General features: G+C 44.9%; 1 protein-coding gene across 2 annotated transcripts in view; it reads right to left on the bottom strand.

Annotated features, from left to right (window-relative positions):
- Positions 1–7,914: 7,914 nt before the first annotated feature.
- LOC121289859 (serine/threonine-protein phosphatase 2B catalytic subunit gamma isoform-like) overlaps positions 7,915–17,366 on the bottom strand; it is a 55,003-nt gene continuing 45,551 nt past the window's right edge. For both annotated transcript variants that reach the window (XM_041209765.1, XM_041209766.1), the window contains exons 13-14: positions 16,415–16,444; positions 7,915–11,821 (exon numbers count right to left, since the gene is read on the bottom strand). In XM_041209765.1, coding sequence (XP_041065699.1) covers positions 11,463–11,821; positions 16,415–16,444 — 389 coding nt within the window. In that variant the 3' untranslated portion in view covers positions 7,915–11,462. The remainder of the gene's footprint in view (positions 11,822–16,414; positions 16,445–17,366) is intronic.

Genomic DNA, 17,366 nt, shown 5'->3' with positions numbered 1-17,366 from the left:
AGATACCTGTACTCCTAGGTGGGTTCGAAACTTCATGTTGAAATCCACGTGGGGTAAGTCAGAGACGGAGACAGTCACTGAGAAAGGAGATATGGCTATGAAAGCGGCTTTTAGTAAACACATTGTCAAACACCAGGAGAGAAATAGAAGTTTATGAAGGTGAACAAGGCAAAAGAGAGATACGGAAATCCTGTTGGAGGGAAGAGCAATACTTCTTCATGGTAGGCATTCCTTGAAGAGAAGTGGCAGTCAATTAAACACTAAGATAAAAGCAAAAAACTGTGGATGCTGAAAATCCAAAACAAAAACAAAAATAAAAATACCTGGAAAAACTCAGCAGGTCTGACAGCATCTGCAGAGAGGGACACAGTTAACGTTTTGAGTCTGAATGACTCTTCAACAGAACTAAGGAAAAATAGAAGAGAGGTGAAATATAAGCTGGTTTAAGGCGGTGGTGGGACAGGTAGAGCTGGATAGAGGGCCAGTGATAGGTGGAGATAACCAAAAGATGTCATAGACAAAAGGACAAAGAGGTGTCATTTTCCAATGGAACTGATTGCTGCATCTTTGAAGGGACAGCGCACTCTGCTGGCCATGTTTACAGCCATGTGAAGCATCATCCTCCCCAAGAATCAAGAGCTGCACCTCGCCTTTTTTGCACTTTCACTCAGTGCAAACCTTCCCATCTCCGGGTCAGAAGGTTCAGGATTTGAAGCTTGTTCCATGTAGACCTGCCAAGCTGAGGTTGGAGTTCGAGATCAGCATTCTTGATGTTTGCTCACAAAGTCAGTAACAACACATGCACTCCCAATGGGCAGGGACAAAACCCCCACCCATCACTGTCTGGGTTGTGGGTGCCCATCAAACTCTCCGGCTCTACAGGCCTAACTCCATGCAACATGTCAGGCCGTTAAACAACCTGCAAATCCTTTCACTATTCTCTGAGAAAAAGTTGCAAAGCCATCTTTCACAGAGAAAGTAGGTCAATATCAAAAGACTTTTTAATAGCACCTTTCACCACCTCAAGACAATCCACCCTCCGAAAGTGCAGCACACTCTCAGTACTGACCCTCCGACAGTGCAGCACTCCCTCAGTACTGACCCTCTGACAGTGCAGCACTCCCTTAGTACGGACCGTCCGACAGTGCAGCACTCTCTCAGTACTGACCCTCCGACAGTGCAGCACCCCCTCAGTACTAACCCTCCGACAGTGCAGCACTCTCTCAGTACTGACCCTCTGACAGTGCAGCACTCCCTCAGTACTGACCCTCCGACAGTGCAGCACTCCCTCAGTACTGACCCTCCGACAGTGCAGCACTCCCTCAGTACTGACCCTCCGACAGTGCATCACTCCCTTAGTACTGACCCTCTGACAGTGCAGCACTCTCTCAGTACTGACCCTCCGACAGTGCAGCACTCATTCAGTACTGATCCTCCGACAGTGCAGCTCTCCCTCAGTACTGACCCTCTGACAATGCAGCACTCCCTCAGTCCTGACATACGAACATACTAATTAGGAACAGGAGTAGGCACTCGGCCCTTCGAGCCTGCTCTGCTATTCATTAAGGTCATGGTTGATCTGAATGTAACCTCGCATTCCTGCCTACCCCCTTGTTAATGAAAAATCTATCTTGCTCTGCCTTAAAAATATTCAAAGACTCTGCTTCCACCCTCTTTTGAGGGAGAGAGTTCCAAAGACTAACAACTCAGAGAAAAAATTTCTCCTTTTATCTCTGTCTTGAATGAGCGGCCCCTTATTTTTAAGTGACCCCCCGTTCTAGATTACCCCACAAGAGGAAACATCCGCTCCCCATCCACCCTGTCAAAACCCCTCAGGATCTTAAAGGTTTCGATTAAGTTGCCTCTTTATCTTTTAAATTTCAGTGGATGCAAGCCTAACCTGTCCAGCCTTTCCTCATAAGACAACCTGCTCATTCCTGGTATTAGTCTAGTAAACCTTCTCTGAACTGCTTGTAACATATTTACATCTTTCTTTAAATAAGGAGAGCAAGACTGTACACAACACTCCAGATGTGGTCTCACCAATGCTCTGTACAACCTCCCTACTTCTGAAATCAATTCCCCTCACAATAAATGATAACATTCTATTAGTTTTCCTAATGACCTGCTGAACCTGCATACTAACCTTTTATGATTTATGCACTAGGACACTCAGATCCCTCTGAATCTCAAAGCTCTGTAATCTCTCACTATTTAGATAATAAGATTCTTTTTTATTCTTCCTGCCAAAATAAACAATTTCACATTTGCCAGATCTTTGCTCACTCACTTAACCTATCAATGTCACTTGTAGCCTCCTTATGTCCTCCTCACAATTTACTTTCCTACCTGTCTTTGTGTCACCAGCAAATTTAGCAACCATTCCTTTGGTCCCTTCATCCAAGTTATTTATGGAAATTGTAAAAAGTTGAGGTCCCAGCACTGAACCCTGTGACACACCACTCGTCACATCCTGCCAATCAGAAAAAGACCTATTTATGCCAACTCTCTGTTCCTATTAGCTAGCCAATCTTTTATCCATGCCAATATATTACCCCCTACACCATGAGCTTTTAATTTCTGCAATAACTTTTGATGTGGCACTTTATCAAATGCCTTCTGGAAACCTAAGTGAAGTACATCCACCGGTTCCCACTTATCCACAGCACATACGACTCCTTCAAAGAACTCCAAGAAATTGATTTCCTTTTTACAAAACCATGTTGAATCTGCCTGATTGCCTTGAATTTTTATAAGTGCCCCTGCTATAACATCTTTAATAATAGCTTCTAACATTTTCCCTATGACAGATAAAAGCAAAATACTGTGGACGCTGGAAATCTGAAACAAAAACAGAAAATGCTGGAAAAACTCAGTAGGTCTAACAGCATCTGTGGGAGAGAAAAACAGAGTTAATGTTTTGAGAATCTTCTTCAGAAGAGTCATACGGGCTCGAAACGTTAACTCTGTTTTTCTCTCCACAGATACTGTTAGACCTGATGAGTTTTTCCAGCATTTTCTGTTTTTGTCCCTATAACTGGATTAGGCTAACTGGCCTATTGTTTCCTGCTTTCTGTCTCTTTCCATTTTTGAACAAAGGAGTTACATTTGCTACTTTCCAATCTAATGGAACCTTCCCTGAATCTAGGGAACTTTGTTAAATTATAACCAATGCATCAACTGTCTCACCACTCACTTCTTTCAAAACCTGAGGGTGAAATCCATCCAGACTGGACATTTGTCAGCCTGCAGCCCCAACAATTTCTTAATACTACTTCTCCGGTGATTATAATTTTCCTGAGTTCCTCCCTCCCTTCCATTTCTTGATTTACAGCCATTTCCAGGATGTTACTTGTGTCGTCAATAGCGAAGACCGAAGCAAACTACCTGTTTTAATTCATCCACCATCTCCCTACTTTCCATTCTCAATTCCCCGGGTGCACTTTCCATAGGGCCAACGCTCACTTTGTCAATTCCTTTCTTATTTAAATGTTTATAGGAACTCCTACTATCTGCCTTTATATTACTAGCTAGCTTTCTCTCATAACCTAATTTTTCCCTCCTTATTATTCTTTTTGCCATGATCCCCCGACAGTGCAGCCCTCTCAGTACTGGCCCTCTGACAGTGCAGCACTCCCTCAGTACTGATCCTCTGAGCACTCTCAGCATGGACATCCACAGAACTAGCAGTTCACATTATCATTGTTGGTGCTTGAGGAAACTACTGCAGTTGCGTGACCTCGGGCCTTCCTCTGGGCACAATGAACGTTGCGAGTTTTAGTGTCGATGGTTCTTGAAGCATGCGGAACCAAATTTCAAATTTCAGTGTTTGCCTCCACATGGGCTGCTTGGCTGCTGTGTTATTCCAAGAGAGATGGTCTGCAATGCAGAAGTTTGCAAGGTGCTTTATTAAGTTGTCCTTGTATTGTCCGAATTCTCTGGAGTGTGGTCTCCATGCTGTTGGCCCCAGTATGATGAAGGACCTCATTGTTTTTGATTTTTATCCAGCCTTTGAATTCTCATCATGGGCCTCAGGTGTCTTTGGTGGAAGCGTTTCAGGTATGTGATGTGACATCCATAGCAGGCCCAGGATTCTGCAGCTTACAGCACCTTAAATCAGTGCCGCAGGTCAGGGTCACTCATTTATAAAGAAAAACTCCAATCCGTCTGCTGGATTTTAACAATCATAACCTGCAAATCCATTTTTCCACAAAAACTGCAAAATCCTCCAAGTTACAGCATGTCGTCACTAATCATTGAAGCTTTGGCTGAAAATCTTGGACTGGGCGAGGCAATTCTTGTGCACAAACCTCAAGTCCTTTTGTCACACTGCTCTCAAAGTTCACTCCAATATGAATTGGTACAGCAGCATTTCCCATTTCATTTTGCTATATCAACTATCACAATGTAATTTCAGGCTCTGGTCAGCAGATAGCACAGTGCAGCAAGTTTCTTAAGTCTCCCTCTGCCCCAATATTGTCATCATTTTTATAAACAAAAATCACCAACTGAATTCACGGACTGACACTTGTATTCAGTCTCGACTTCTGCAGTGGCGCACCCCAATAGTCAGCAATGAACAAAATCTATATACCCACATACTCATTAGGTCCTGACCCACCCACCCACCTGGCATCAACCCCCTTACACACAATCCCTCTCATGCACACACAGCCCCAAACCTTTCAGTGGAGGCGACCTGAGAGTCACTTGCCCACTTTTCATTCTTCAGCATTAACTGATTACGATGGGATTGTCTGTCCAAACACATTCTCCTCTCAGATATACACCTATCGAAAAGATAGGCAGGTTGGCAGAGGGGGTGGGGTTGCTTTGTTAGTAAGAAATGAAATTAAATCGATAGCAAGAAATGATGTAGGGTCAGATGATGTAGAATCTGTGTGGGTAGAGTTGAGGAACCACAAGGTAAAAAAACCTAACAGTAGTCAGGATGTGGGTCACAAGATACACCAGGAGATAGAAAAGGTGTGTAAGAAAGGCAAAGTTACAGTGATCATGGGGGATTTCAACATGCAGGCAAACTTGGAAAATCAGGTTGGTAGTGGATCCCAAGAAAAGGAATTTGTGGAATGTCTACGAGATGGCTTTTTGGAGCAGCTTGTGGTGGAGCCCACTAGAGAACAGGCAATTCTAGATTTAGTGATGTGCAGATTTGATAAGGGAGCTTAAGGTGAAGGAACCCTTAGGAGGAAGTGACCATAACATGATAGAATTTACCCTAAAATTTGAGAGGAAAAAGCTGGAATCAGATGTAATGGTATTACAGTTGAATAAAGGCAACTACAGTGGCATGAGGGAGGAGCTGGCCAGAATTGACTGGGATATAAGCCTAGCAGGAAAGACAGTGGAACAGCAATGGCAGGAGTTTCTGGGAGTAATTTGGGAGACACAGCAAAAATTCATCCCTAGGAAGAAGAAGCATACTAAAGGGAGGACGAGGCAACCGTGGCTGACAAGGGAAGCATAATAGCTAAAGACAAAGCATACAATGCGGCGAAGAGCAGTGGGAAACCATGGGATTGGGAAGCCTACAAAGACCGACAGAGGACAACTAAAAAAGAAATAAGGAGGGAGAAGATTAAATATGAGGGTAAACTAGCCAGTAATATAAAAGAAGATTGCAAGAGTTTTTATAGATATATAAAAGGTAAGAGATAGGCAAAAGTGGACATTGGGCCGCTGGAAATTGACACTGGAGAAGTAGTAGTGGGGAACAAAGAAATGGCAGAGGAACTGAATAGTTACTTTGCGTCAGTCTTCACAGTGGAAGACTCGAGTGACATCCCCAAAGTTCAAGAGAGTCGAGGGGGGGCACAGGTGAGTATGGTGGCCATTACAAAGGAGAAGATGCTAGGAAAACTGAAAGGTCTGAAGGTGGATAAATCACCTGGACCAGATGGATTACACCCCAGAGTTCTGAAGAAGACAGCTGAAGAGATAGTGGAGGCGTTAGTGGTGATCTTTCAGGAATCACTGGAGTCAGGGAGGGTCCCAGAGGACTGGAAAATCGCTAATGTAACCCCCCTGTTTCAGAGGGGAGTGAGGCAAAAGACAGGAAATTACAGGCTGATTAGCCTGACCTCGGTTGTTGGCAAGATTTTAGAGTCCATTATTAAGGATGAGATTTCAGAATACTTGGAAGTGCATGGTAAAATCGGGCAAAGTCAGCATGGTTTCATCAAGGGGAGGTCATGCCTGACAAATCTGTTAGAATTCTTTGAGGAGGTAACTAGTAGGTTAGACAAAGGAGAACCAATGGATGTTATCAACTTGGACTTCCAGAAGGCCTTTGACAAGGTGCCGCACAGGAGGCTGCTCAGTAAGATAAGAGCCCATGGTGTTAGAGGCAAGATATTAGCATGGATAGAAGATTTGCTGTCTAGAAGGAGGCAGAGAGTGGGGATAAGGGGGTCCTTCTCAGGATGGCGGCCGGTGACTAGTGGAGTTCCGCAGGGGTCAGTGTTGGGACCATAAATTTTCACTTTATACATTAATGATCTAGATGGAGGAACTGAGGGCATCCTGGCTAAGTTTGCAGATGATACAAAGATAGGTGGAGGGACAGGTAGTATTGAGGAGGCGGGGAGGCTGCAGAAGGATTTGGACAGGTTAGGAAAATGGGCAAAGAAGTGGCAGATGGAATACAACGTGGGGAAGTGTGAGGTCCTGCACTTTGGTAGGAAGAAAAGAGGCATGGACTATTTACTAAATGGGGCGGGAATTCAGAAATCTGGAGTGCAAAGGGACTTGAGAGTCCTAGTCCAGGATTCTCTTAAGGTTAACTTGCAGGTTGAGTCAGTAGTTAGGAAGGTAAATGCAATGTTGGCATTTATTTCGAGAGGACTAGAATATAAAAGCAGGGATGTGCTGCTGAGGCTTTATAAGTCTCTGGTCAGACCACATTTAGAATATTGTGAGCAATTTTGGGCCCCGTACCTCAGGAAGGATGTGCTGGCCCTGGAGAGGGTCCAGAGGAGGTTCACGAGAATGATACCAGGAATGAAAGGCTTAACATATGAGGAACGTTTGAGGACTCTGGGTCTATACTCGATGGAGTTTAGAAGGATGAGAGGGGATCTGATTGAAACTTACAGAATACTGAAAGGCCTGGATAGAGTGGACGTGGGGAAGGTGTTTCCATTAGTAGGAGAGACTAGAACCCGAGGGCACAGCCTCAGAGTAAAGGGAAGACCTTTTAGAACAGAGATGAGGAGAAACTTCTTTAGCCAGAGAGTGGTGAATCCATGGAATTCATTGCCACAGAAGGCTGTGGAGGCCAGGTCATTGAGTGTATTTAAGACCGAGATAGATAGATTCTTGATTGGTAAGGGGATCAAAGATTACGGGGAGAAGGTGGGAGAATGGGGTTGAGAAACTTATCAGCCATGATTGAATGGCAGAGCAGACTCGATAGGCCGATTGGCCTAATTTCTGCTCCTATGTCCTTTGGTCTTATGGTCAGCGAGGAACAGGGCATTCAGGACGGATCACTATCCTCCCCAAACAGCCTTCAGGACAAGGACAAGGACTAACCAGTAACCCTGGTAGAACTACCCATGTCCAAATATCTTCCTTTGAAATGGAGTGTTCGTTTAGACAGGTATGGTGATCATGTTGCTGGATGGAAATTTAGAAAACTCAAGTAAGAAATCTTACTGCTGCAGTTTGACAATTTGAAATTAGCATTAAAAATTGATAATAAAAATCTGGTTTCAATGAGTGAACCATGAAGCTGTTGGATTGTTCACTGATGGCCTTTGGCAAAGCTAATCTATCCTCCTAATTCAGTCAGGATCTATCTGTGCTTCCAGACCCATACCAGAAAATACGAGATACGCTGCAGTTTTACATTCAAAGGGCAGGATGGGAAAACACATTCAGAGCACCATCTAATGAAACCAAACTTGTATTTTAATGCAAATTTTGTTACAAGAAAAGTTCGCTATCATCATATTGCTGTGCTAAATTAGTAACCGTTACAGTTTTCTCTGTGCACTTACAAAAAACACAAGTTAATGAAATTCTTTTTAACCAACAGTATCAATGCAGTATTTCTCTCCTGAGGGGAGTTGTCCTTTTGTAAAAAAAAAAGACAGGAACTGTTACAGCACATTTTTAAAGATTCTGCAAAGAGAACTCTTCTCTTATTTAAAAAGACACCAAAATAATGACCGTGTTGCTGTTGAACTGGAAGCCAAGTGGTTCAACAGGAAGGAAGTCAGGTTTTCTGAAGGGCCCTTTCTCACCAATATAATTTCAATCTGAAGAACCTTCTACCTGTCAGTCTTTGATCTCAAACTAAAAAGCCTCTGAAATCCTAGTGTGACAAACTTGCGTTAGCCATCTCAGAATGGGCAAGAAGCCCATGTTAGACATGGGTTGTGGAGGAGTGGGGTGGATAGGACTGCGAATTGAAGGATACCAATCTCGTCTGGCATGTGGGTCAGGGGTCAATTTTTCTCCTTACTTGCAGGCAATCGAAGACTGAGTCCAGTGCTCCACCAATGCCCATGTTTGAACACCTCATGTTTAAAGGAACGAACAAAATGAGAACCAACTCTCCTGATATCCTTTTGAGTTGTCTCAAACGGCAAATGGCAATCCTTGCAATCAATCAATGCATCAGTTCGGACAGTCGCTACAGCAGGTCCTTTTTAAAAGCAGTTTAGGGCACTTTAAACTGGTGGCTGACTGCATGCACCCTCTCATCATTAGAATACAATGAGAACAAAGAAATGACAGTTACACCCTCAGCAAGTGTCAGTGAGCTCAGGAAAACCTTACTTCACTGAGTTAAATAATGAAAACACCTCAAGAACCTACCTCATCAGCTGCTTGTACTCACTCCTATCGTCCAGAGGAAACCACCATTCTCATCTGGAAAGCCATAGGTACCAGTACTCGGCATTTAAGAGCAGGAACACGAGGGACAACCTGTGAAACAAACTCAGCCACAAGCTGACTCTGGATCATTCTACCAAGTAGCCTTTTTGTACAAGCAATTGGCTGGTCTGTGGCAACCTACACCAACACCAATCCTTCCCTAACCAGTGGCTCTCGGCACCTTGCTTCACCCCTGCTGTCTCTGTTCTACAAACCAGCTGCCTTGCCCAAAAAAGAGGTGCCCAACTGTAGCCTCACCGAGGGAGGGCTGCAAGGTTGGTGCAGGGCCTGACCACAAACATTCAGTGCTGAGGTTTCATGCCCACTATTCAAGTTTCTTCCAACTGGTCAGTGTTGGCAACAGCTGGACATCTGGAACATGAGAAAAGTGATTCTTCCAACAGCTGCAACAAACCCAACAATGCCAGCATAGATCATCAACGCTTGTAGAAATGCACCACTGCCACCCAGGTAAAAGTGCAATATACTGACTTGTGCTAAAAATTCAGGGTGGATTCATACTTGGGTTCATGTTTGCCATGTGTGCGGTGCAGAGACCAGAACTGGCAGTGCTTTGCAGTTAAGTACACGCTCTGTCTCATGAAGAATACCATGAGCAGACATGGTGAGAATGAAAGCACACCTCAGGAAAGATACATGGATACCGTTCACGGAAGCCCATGAATTCCGAGAGACTGCAGGGTTGCTGTAGTTCTCAGTCAGTGGATGGCAGAGGAGCTCCAGGTCATTGCACTTACTTAGATCAATCATCAGAGACAGAAAAAAAAGCAAAAGGAAGCCTATTTTTTGGAAACACTCTGTGGATCAGTCAACATTTGTACACAGGAATGACCCAGATGATCTGGGCCAGTACATTCTGCTGGGTTGCATCGTGTAATGAGGTCAAAAAGAAATTTCTCAAGGTAACGTGGGTTTTTAAGCATGCAGCAATATAACTCTGTGAGGAAAGCTCAATGGACCAGAATGTCTTTTTCACTCCAATATTTTCACCATCATCAGCTCTTCAATTTTAAAAACTGTTAATTTTTCATCCAAACAGCCAGATTAGAAGAGGAGAACGCCTGAGAGTGATTGATACCTGTTCTCTCGATACATATTGACTGATCTGCTGAGGCTTTCCAGCATCTTTAACTCAATACTGAAAGGGGGTGAGTTTTACACAGGGAGGTAAAGGGCTGCAGGACAGAGTCTGGGCAATCAGATTTCCAACTGCACAACACTGCAGACTGATGACAACAAAAACTGCTCAGTCTGCAGGAGTCTCCTGATTACTGACAATGCTCGAAAAAGCGAAAGAGACTGGCACAAGGTGGAGGGCAAGTGAGAGAAAGATAGAATGCGTGAGGATCTGGGGGGCAGGAGAGGGTTGCACAGAGACAGAGCATGAGATATTGGAGCAGGGGACGGAGAGAGGGAGAGAGAAATTGGCATAGGGCTGGTTGCCATTTCAATCCCCCTCTCTCACTGAGATCACTCAGAGTTACGGTCCCTTGGCATAGCCAGAGTTCACCCCTGAACTTCACTCTCTAGCTAACCTTAGCAGCTCAAAAGGGACTGATGAGCAAGCACATGCAATAGGTTCACTCATCTCAAAACGAAGGTGCAAGAATCAAGGCAAAATGTAGACCACATGCTGTGTAACCAACTTGATTTTTTTTTTAAAAAGTATCTTTCAATAAAAACCCAGAATGAAACAAATTTGTTTCTACATTTTCTTTTCTCCAAAGGCTCTGCACGAGCTCTCAGTTCCACACTTTAAAAATTGGAGTCAGAATTCATAAAAATGCTCATGGGGTCACCAGTGAGGAACTGAGCGTCTCAGAGATCGGGTGCTAAATGAGCAGGATCGCTTAGGTGAAAAGACAGGAGAGCTTGGCAGCCTAGTGGAGATGCACTGAGTCTCACCAGCAGAAAAGGTTCAAATCATCCCAAGGTACTGGTGAGGGGAGCGGTGTGGAGGAGGCAGGGGGACGAAGGCAGTCGAGCAGACAGAAAGGCAGGCTTGTAGCCTTCCTGGTCTTCAAGACTGCACTGACTCCCTGCAGGATCTCTTGTTTGCCATCATCCATTGCACTGTAACACTTCACAAGTGAAGACTGCGCTTCCCCTGTCTCAAGCAACTTTAATCGAGGGTTCAATTCTCCAGAGCTCCAACAACTATCAGTGTGGGGCAGTGAGAGGAGTGATAGCTCACAAGGAACCCAACACCACCGCACTCACACATTCCTCAAAGAAGGAGATGTCCTAAATAGAAAAACTCCTGCTCCTTCAGAGACTTAGCAGGGCCCACAGAAAACCAAGACTTATGTTAGCCATGTTCTCCCTGATCACTTCAGTCTGATGGAGGCGCGCTGGCTTTTGAAGTGAAAGAGCTCTGTTTTCTCCACATACCAGGTAAACTGGGCCCCGGTCACTGCTGACCAAAAGAGTTGAAAGGATGGGGTGGGAGTTTGGATCTTGGGACACCCCCATCTCGCAAGCAATTACAATAAATAAATAGGGCCTGATTGCAACAGTGAGATAGGGCAGGCGAGCTGTTAGTGTGCCATCTTATCCTTTCCTTTCATTCCATGGGCAGTCTTGGCAGCAGACGTACCCGGCTGTGTGGGCATGGGGCGCTGGCCTGACTGCCTTCGGTCAGCGTGTGAGTTGATGCCATACTGGGACCGCCCAGACACCTGCTGCTGCGGTGGAGGGGTGTTTGGCAGTCCACTGGTGGCTTGAGGGGGCCATTTCATCTGGCCCGAAGCCTGGGTCTGGGCCCGCGCCGGAGTCTGAGCTCGAGCTGATGTCGAAGGCTGATTATTCGTCAGTGGCTTGCGTGGTGGCATCCTCTCATTAATCCGGTCCAAACCCCTCGCCTGCTCGAAGCTGATCTTGTGCAGCAAAGCTGTCCCTTGAAGACAGAGACAGAGACAAAGCAATACGTAAGGCACTGGGTTGGCACTCAATCAGTCCATACTGAAATAGAATGGGTTCCTGTTAGAACTTTCAAGGCTGCTTTGATAAATTGGACAATTAATATATCTTGTAAAAGAGTTATGTAACGGTGATGAATTCTCTACCAATTTTTACACTGTTTAAAGGGGCTTCAGCTCTTTGGCAGTTTTACAGAGCCTGCGGTCAGGCTCCCCCTTCACTAGAACATGACCTTCACCTCTGGGCAAATATTGGATGGGATGCAGAACGCTACCATGACTTAAGGCTTAAATGATGAGCACAGGTTCACAGGCCAGGCTAATATTTCTCAACGGAAGAAGAATAAAAAGTTATCTAATCGATGTTTCCTATGATTAAAAAATTAAATAGGGCAGATAGGGAGAAATTATGTCCTCTGGTGGTTGAGAATGAACTTCAGATTTGAGCCAGGTCATTCAAGGGTGATGGCAGAAAGCACTTCTTCACACAATGAGAAATGGAAATCTGGATCTCTCCCATATAATTCTGAGGGGGCAGGGGGTGGCGGTCGATGGTTAAATTTTTTTTGGGTCGGGTTTTAGGGTTATTGATCCAAGGTGGTAAATGGTATTAAGCTGCAGATCAGGCACAATCAAACTCAATGGCAGTAAAGGCTTGAAGGGTTGAATGGCCTACTCCTTTTCCTATTTTATTCAGTCTGAAATGGCTTGGGCAGGAATGAGACTGGGCAGTGAATTTTATTGATAAATGCTGCTGACAGTTCAAGTGGGACATTACTCTGATTATCCTAACAGGTTGTTCAGAATGCCAAGTCAGACATGTCTGGGACCTTCCTTGGTCCCCCTTCTGCTCCTTCCCAATTCGACACTTCATGTTAAACACTGGAAAGCACTTTCATCTCTGAGATAAGCATTGGTCCAAGTCTCATTTGCAGCACTGAGGGGGTGCTGCATAGTTCAAAGAACCATTTTATGGATGAGACATTAAACTGAGGCTCTGTGAAAGACTCCACTGCACTATTTTGAACAGCAGCAAAGTATCTGGAGTCACAACCCATATTTACCCATCAAGCAGCATTACCTCACTACTGCTTGCTGTGTACAAAGTGGGTGTCATTCTTCCTATATCCAACAGTGACCATACTCATGAAGTACTTCATTGGCTATGAAGCCCTTTCCCTTTTATCCATTTCAGGAATTCCACCCTGCCTGCCCACCTCTCCACCTCTTTGCCCTTGCACCCTGTAGTTCTTGCATCTTCACTAACTTACCTGTAAATTTGCCCCTCAATCACCTTCCAACCATTTGGTAGCCAGTGGTGTATATACACAGCAGCATAACAGCGTTACGGCTACTTCTGGCTCCTATTTCTTATGTTCCTATTCCCCTCCTTTTTTTCCCCATCCCTACCTTTGCCAAATTCTGTTCCCAATCTTCGTTTTCTTTAGCCAAGTCTTCGCTGCTGCCAGGATACAATAATGGCATGTTGCGCCTAGCGCCTGCAGCTCACCAACCTATTTCTCATGCTCTGTGCCTTAATGCACATGCACTCCAAACTCAGCTGAGATTACTTTGCATTTTGTTGCTGTCGGATTCCTCCTATTTTTGACCTAATCCTTATGCTTGTACTCTTTGCCTCTGTTCTCTGTGTTCCTTGTATCTCCTCTACAAAATTTCACTCATCCTACCAGATGATTTTAAACCCTCCAGCACAACGCAAGATCACCTTGCAGTGAAGACACTGGTCCCAGCTCTCTGGAGGTGCAACCTGCCTGCCTCATACAGGTCTCACTGCCCAGAAATCTGCAGCACTCACTCCTGTGCCATCTCTCCAGCCACAGGTTAACTTGCTTGCTATTCTTTAACAATTAGAGGGTGCTACTCAGAGTAATGCAGAAATTATGACCTTTGAGGTCCTGCTTTGTAACTACTTTCTGAGGTCCTTAAACTCTGACTGCGGGACCTCAACCTTCCTACTTCAGTGATTCCCAATTGGACTGCAAATTCCGGCTGCTTGTTTTTTTCTCCCTTGAAATATTCTGCACCCTCTCAGTGATGTCCTTTCTCCTGGCACGACAACACAATACGCAGGACTCATCTTGGTACTTGGAGAAACACATGCTATCTTCCTGACTGTCAAATCCCCCATGACCACTGCATTTTGACTTTGCTGTACATTCGCATGCAGTCATTTGCCACACAGTGCATTGGACGTGCTCTACATTCCCTCAAGGTGTCATCAACCTGACTGGTATTTTGCACTGGAAACTGAGTTCAGAGACCCACCGTCCCAGAGGGTCTCTGAGCTGCCTGCCTCTTCCTATGCTGCTGGATGGCCAGTCACTGACTCTCCTGATCTCCCTGTGGCTGTGGGGTGAACAGCTCCTGAAAAATCTGCTCTAGCAAAGTAATAGCTTTCTCCTTGTGCTGCATTAACACTGGCCCACTCATCAGCTCAAAAACCGTGAACTAGAGTTTGATCAACTGGAGGCATTCCCTGTGAATGTGATTACCTCTGACACATGAAGCATCCTGGAGTTTTTACAAGGCACAGGAATGATAGGAAGCAACTCTCACTGGTACATCATGCTTAAAAAAAATCCCTCATTGATTCCTCTGATTATTCAGATATTGGTTTAAAGCATGTGGCATTGAATTCCCACTCACCAAATTCCTGCTGTTTTAAAGCAATTTCAATCCACTTTGTCTGGCAGACACTTACAGCTCTGAGCACACAGTATAAACAATCCCATTTGAAATGCAGGAGGAGGAGATTTTAAGTGGGAAAGGTTGACAGGCTAAGTGTGCACAGGCATTGATTTTAAATGCCTATTAACTGATTCCAACTTTAACATGAGGTAAATCCAACTAGGAAATGAGTTTAAACAGATAACCCCGTATTCGTGATGTCTTAACACCATTTCTATAAAAAGAACAATTTGAGCCAATGTTTGCAAGAGTTCAATCTCTGTTTAACACACAGTGAAAGAAGCAGAGCTGTGAGGAATGATGGTGAGGCTTCAAAGCGGGACAACTTTTATACATACTCATTAATTAAATCAAGAAATCAAAAAAGCATAGCAAGTAAAAAGGCAACAACCATGACATGGTCAGACGTGAAGAGTCTTTATTGCAACTGGGGTGTGGCTTGAATTTCTTTTTCTGAACTGGCTTTAGTGGCGCCAGGATTAAGATCCTAAGGAGTTTGGAGAAATCATTTTGAGCCCAGCAGCAAAGCAGCTGGGATGAAACATTTAAGTTATGAAGAGAGGTTGGATAGACTTGGGTTGTTTTCGCTGGAGCAGAGAAGGCTGAGGGGCAACCTGATTGAGTTATACAAGATTATTAGGGGCATGGTCAGGGTGGATAGGGAGCAGCTGTTCCCTTTAGTGGAAGGGTCAGTCACAACGGGGCATAAGTTCAAGGCGAGGGGCAGGTGGTTTAGGGGGGATGTGAGGAAAAACTTTTTTATCCAGAGGGTGGTGATGGTCTGGAATGTGCTGCCTGGGAGGGTGGTGGAGGCGGGTTGCCTCACATCCTTTAAAAAGTATCTGGATGAGCACTTGGCACGTCATAACATTCAAGGCTATGGACCAAGTGCTGGTAAATGGGATTAGGTAGGTAGGTCAGGTGTTTCTCATGTGTCAGTACAGACTCGATGGGCTGAAAGGCCTCTTCTGCACTGTGATTCTGTGACCTCCACCACATGGCGAAACAATTTCCTGAACTGTAGAATATTTCCACCTGAATGAGTGAGGAACCAAAGTGGAACACCACCTGCCACATCAACCGACCAACCGCAGGGGGAAAACACTTGTTTAAAAAAAACCTTTTGTTCAAGGGTTACAATCAGTAGGTGTGGTTATGCATGCTCAGTACAATGGTGTTTTTAGGGTATGTGGTGTTAAGCTACATCTTTTGGGTGCTCATCTCAGATGCTGCCATTCAGGAAAGTGCCAGGCAATTGCCCAGTCAGTGACAGTCCAAGGGAGCACCATCCCATGGTCTGGCCTTGCTTTTCGAGACTGCCCCCATACAGCTGGTGAGGTGGCACCACCTGGGCAGCTGCTCATTGACATCTCAAAGTTAGGGGGCACCTTCCATTCTTACCTGGATTGGGCCTACGATCCACTCCAGTTCTACATGACCCGACTGGCTTCTTAATATCCCCAGGGCAGAAAGAGAAGGCCAATAAATATCCCTTCACCCTATAACCCAAGTAGAGGAATGCAAGGAAAATCTCAGTGCTTCCTTACAGCAGTTTCATTTTTCTTGTTCTAGTTTTGAACCTTGGGAGATTTGGGCTTCTGCAAACAGGAAAGAGAGCATCATTTTGACCTGCATCCAAACTGAAGATCCCTGAAGGATAAGCCTGTTCGTCTAACTTTTAACAGGTACTCAAACCTGACTTTCATATAGGCAGGCAGGAATAACTCCATTCTTGTCTCCAAGCTCTAAACAGTTGAAAATGGCTGGGTGCTAAGCTTAGGCTGCTGCTTGAGAGGCTGGGCTAGGATCTGGTTAAGAACAGAGGATCAATGACACACTATTACCAGCAAGCATCCACATACCTGATTTAGATGATGCTGAGTCAGTCATGGCTGTAGAGATGAATGTCAGCATGGAGAGATGGGAAGAGAGGGAACAGTCAGTAATGCTATGCAGTTAAAAACTCTCATTCTTAGCAACTCAGTTCAAGGGGAATAGGGAGAATGCAGAATCACATGACAGCTCATTCAGGACTTGTCCATTAATTCATCAAGAGCTTGCACTCACAATCCACACTCTGATCAGCCAAGTTTGTGCCTGTTGCACTTTGTTTGGTGACTGATCAGGTCGCTCCAACACACTCGAGCTCAAACTCTGGTTTATTTTGACCGGGAGCTCAGGAACAAATGAACGAAGGAATGAACACATGCGTGCACGCACAGTCATGCTCAGATCTACCCCGAAACTAGACCACATCAATGTCAGTGACCCCCCCACTGCCAGCCAATCTCCCTAAGGATTTAAATGCAGTGGCAAAGCATGTGTGTCTGGATTCGGGGTCTTGTTTCTTTTCTTGACAATGCTGGCTGATGGCTCCTTCAATGAATAAGTCAGAGACAGACAGGCAGCTCACACATGACAGAATCCAGAATCTTTACAGTATAGGAGGCCATTTGGCCCACTGGGTCCGCACTGGCTGTCAGAAAGAGCATTCTACCGAGTTCCATTCCCTTGCCGTATCTCCATAACCTTGCACATTCTTTCTTATCAGGTAGCAATCCAATTCCCTTTTGAACAATTTAATCGAAGCTGCTTCCACCACCCTCTCAGGAAATACGTTCCAGACTCCAACCACCCTCTGGGTGAAAAATATTTTCCTCACATCACTTTTGCCAATTATTTTAAACCTATGCCCCCTAGTTCTTGATGCTCCCTTGAATGGGAACACTTTCTCACTATTCACCCTGTCCGTACCCCTCAAGATCTTGAAACCCGTTATCAAATCTCCTCTTAAGTGAAATCAAAAGTCCTGAT

Source organism: Carcharodon carcharias, chromosome 17 (genome assembly GCF_017639515.1).
Source record: "Carcharodon carcharias isolate sCarCar2 chromosome 17, sCarCar2.pri, whole genome shotgun sequence".
NCBI lineage: Eukaryota > Metazoa > Chordata > Chondrichthyes > Lamniformes > Lamnidae > Carcharodon > Carcharodon carcharias.
Note: the sequence above shows the minus strand (reverse complement) of the source record. Positions and strands in the feature narration are given on the sequence as shown.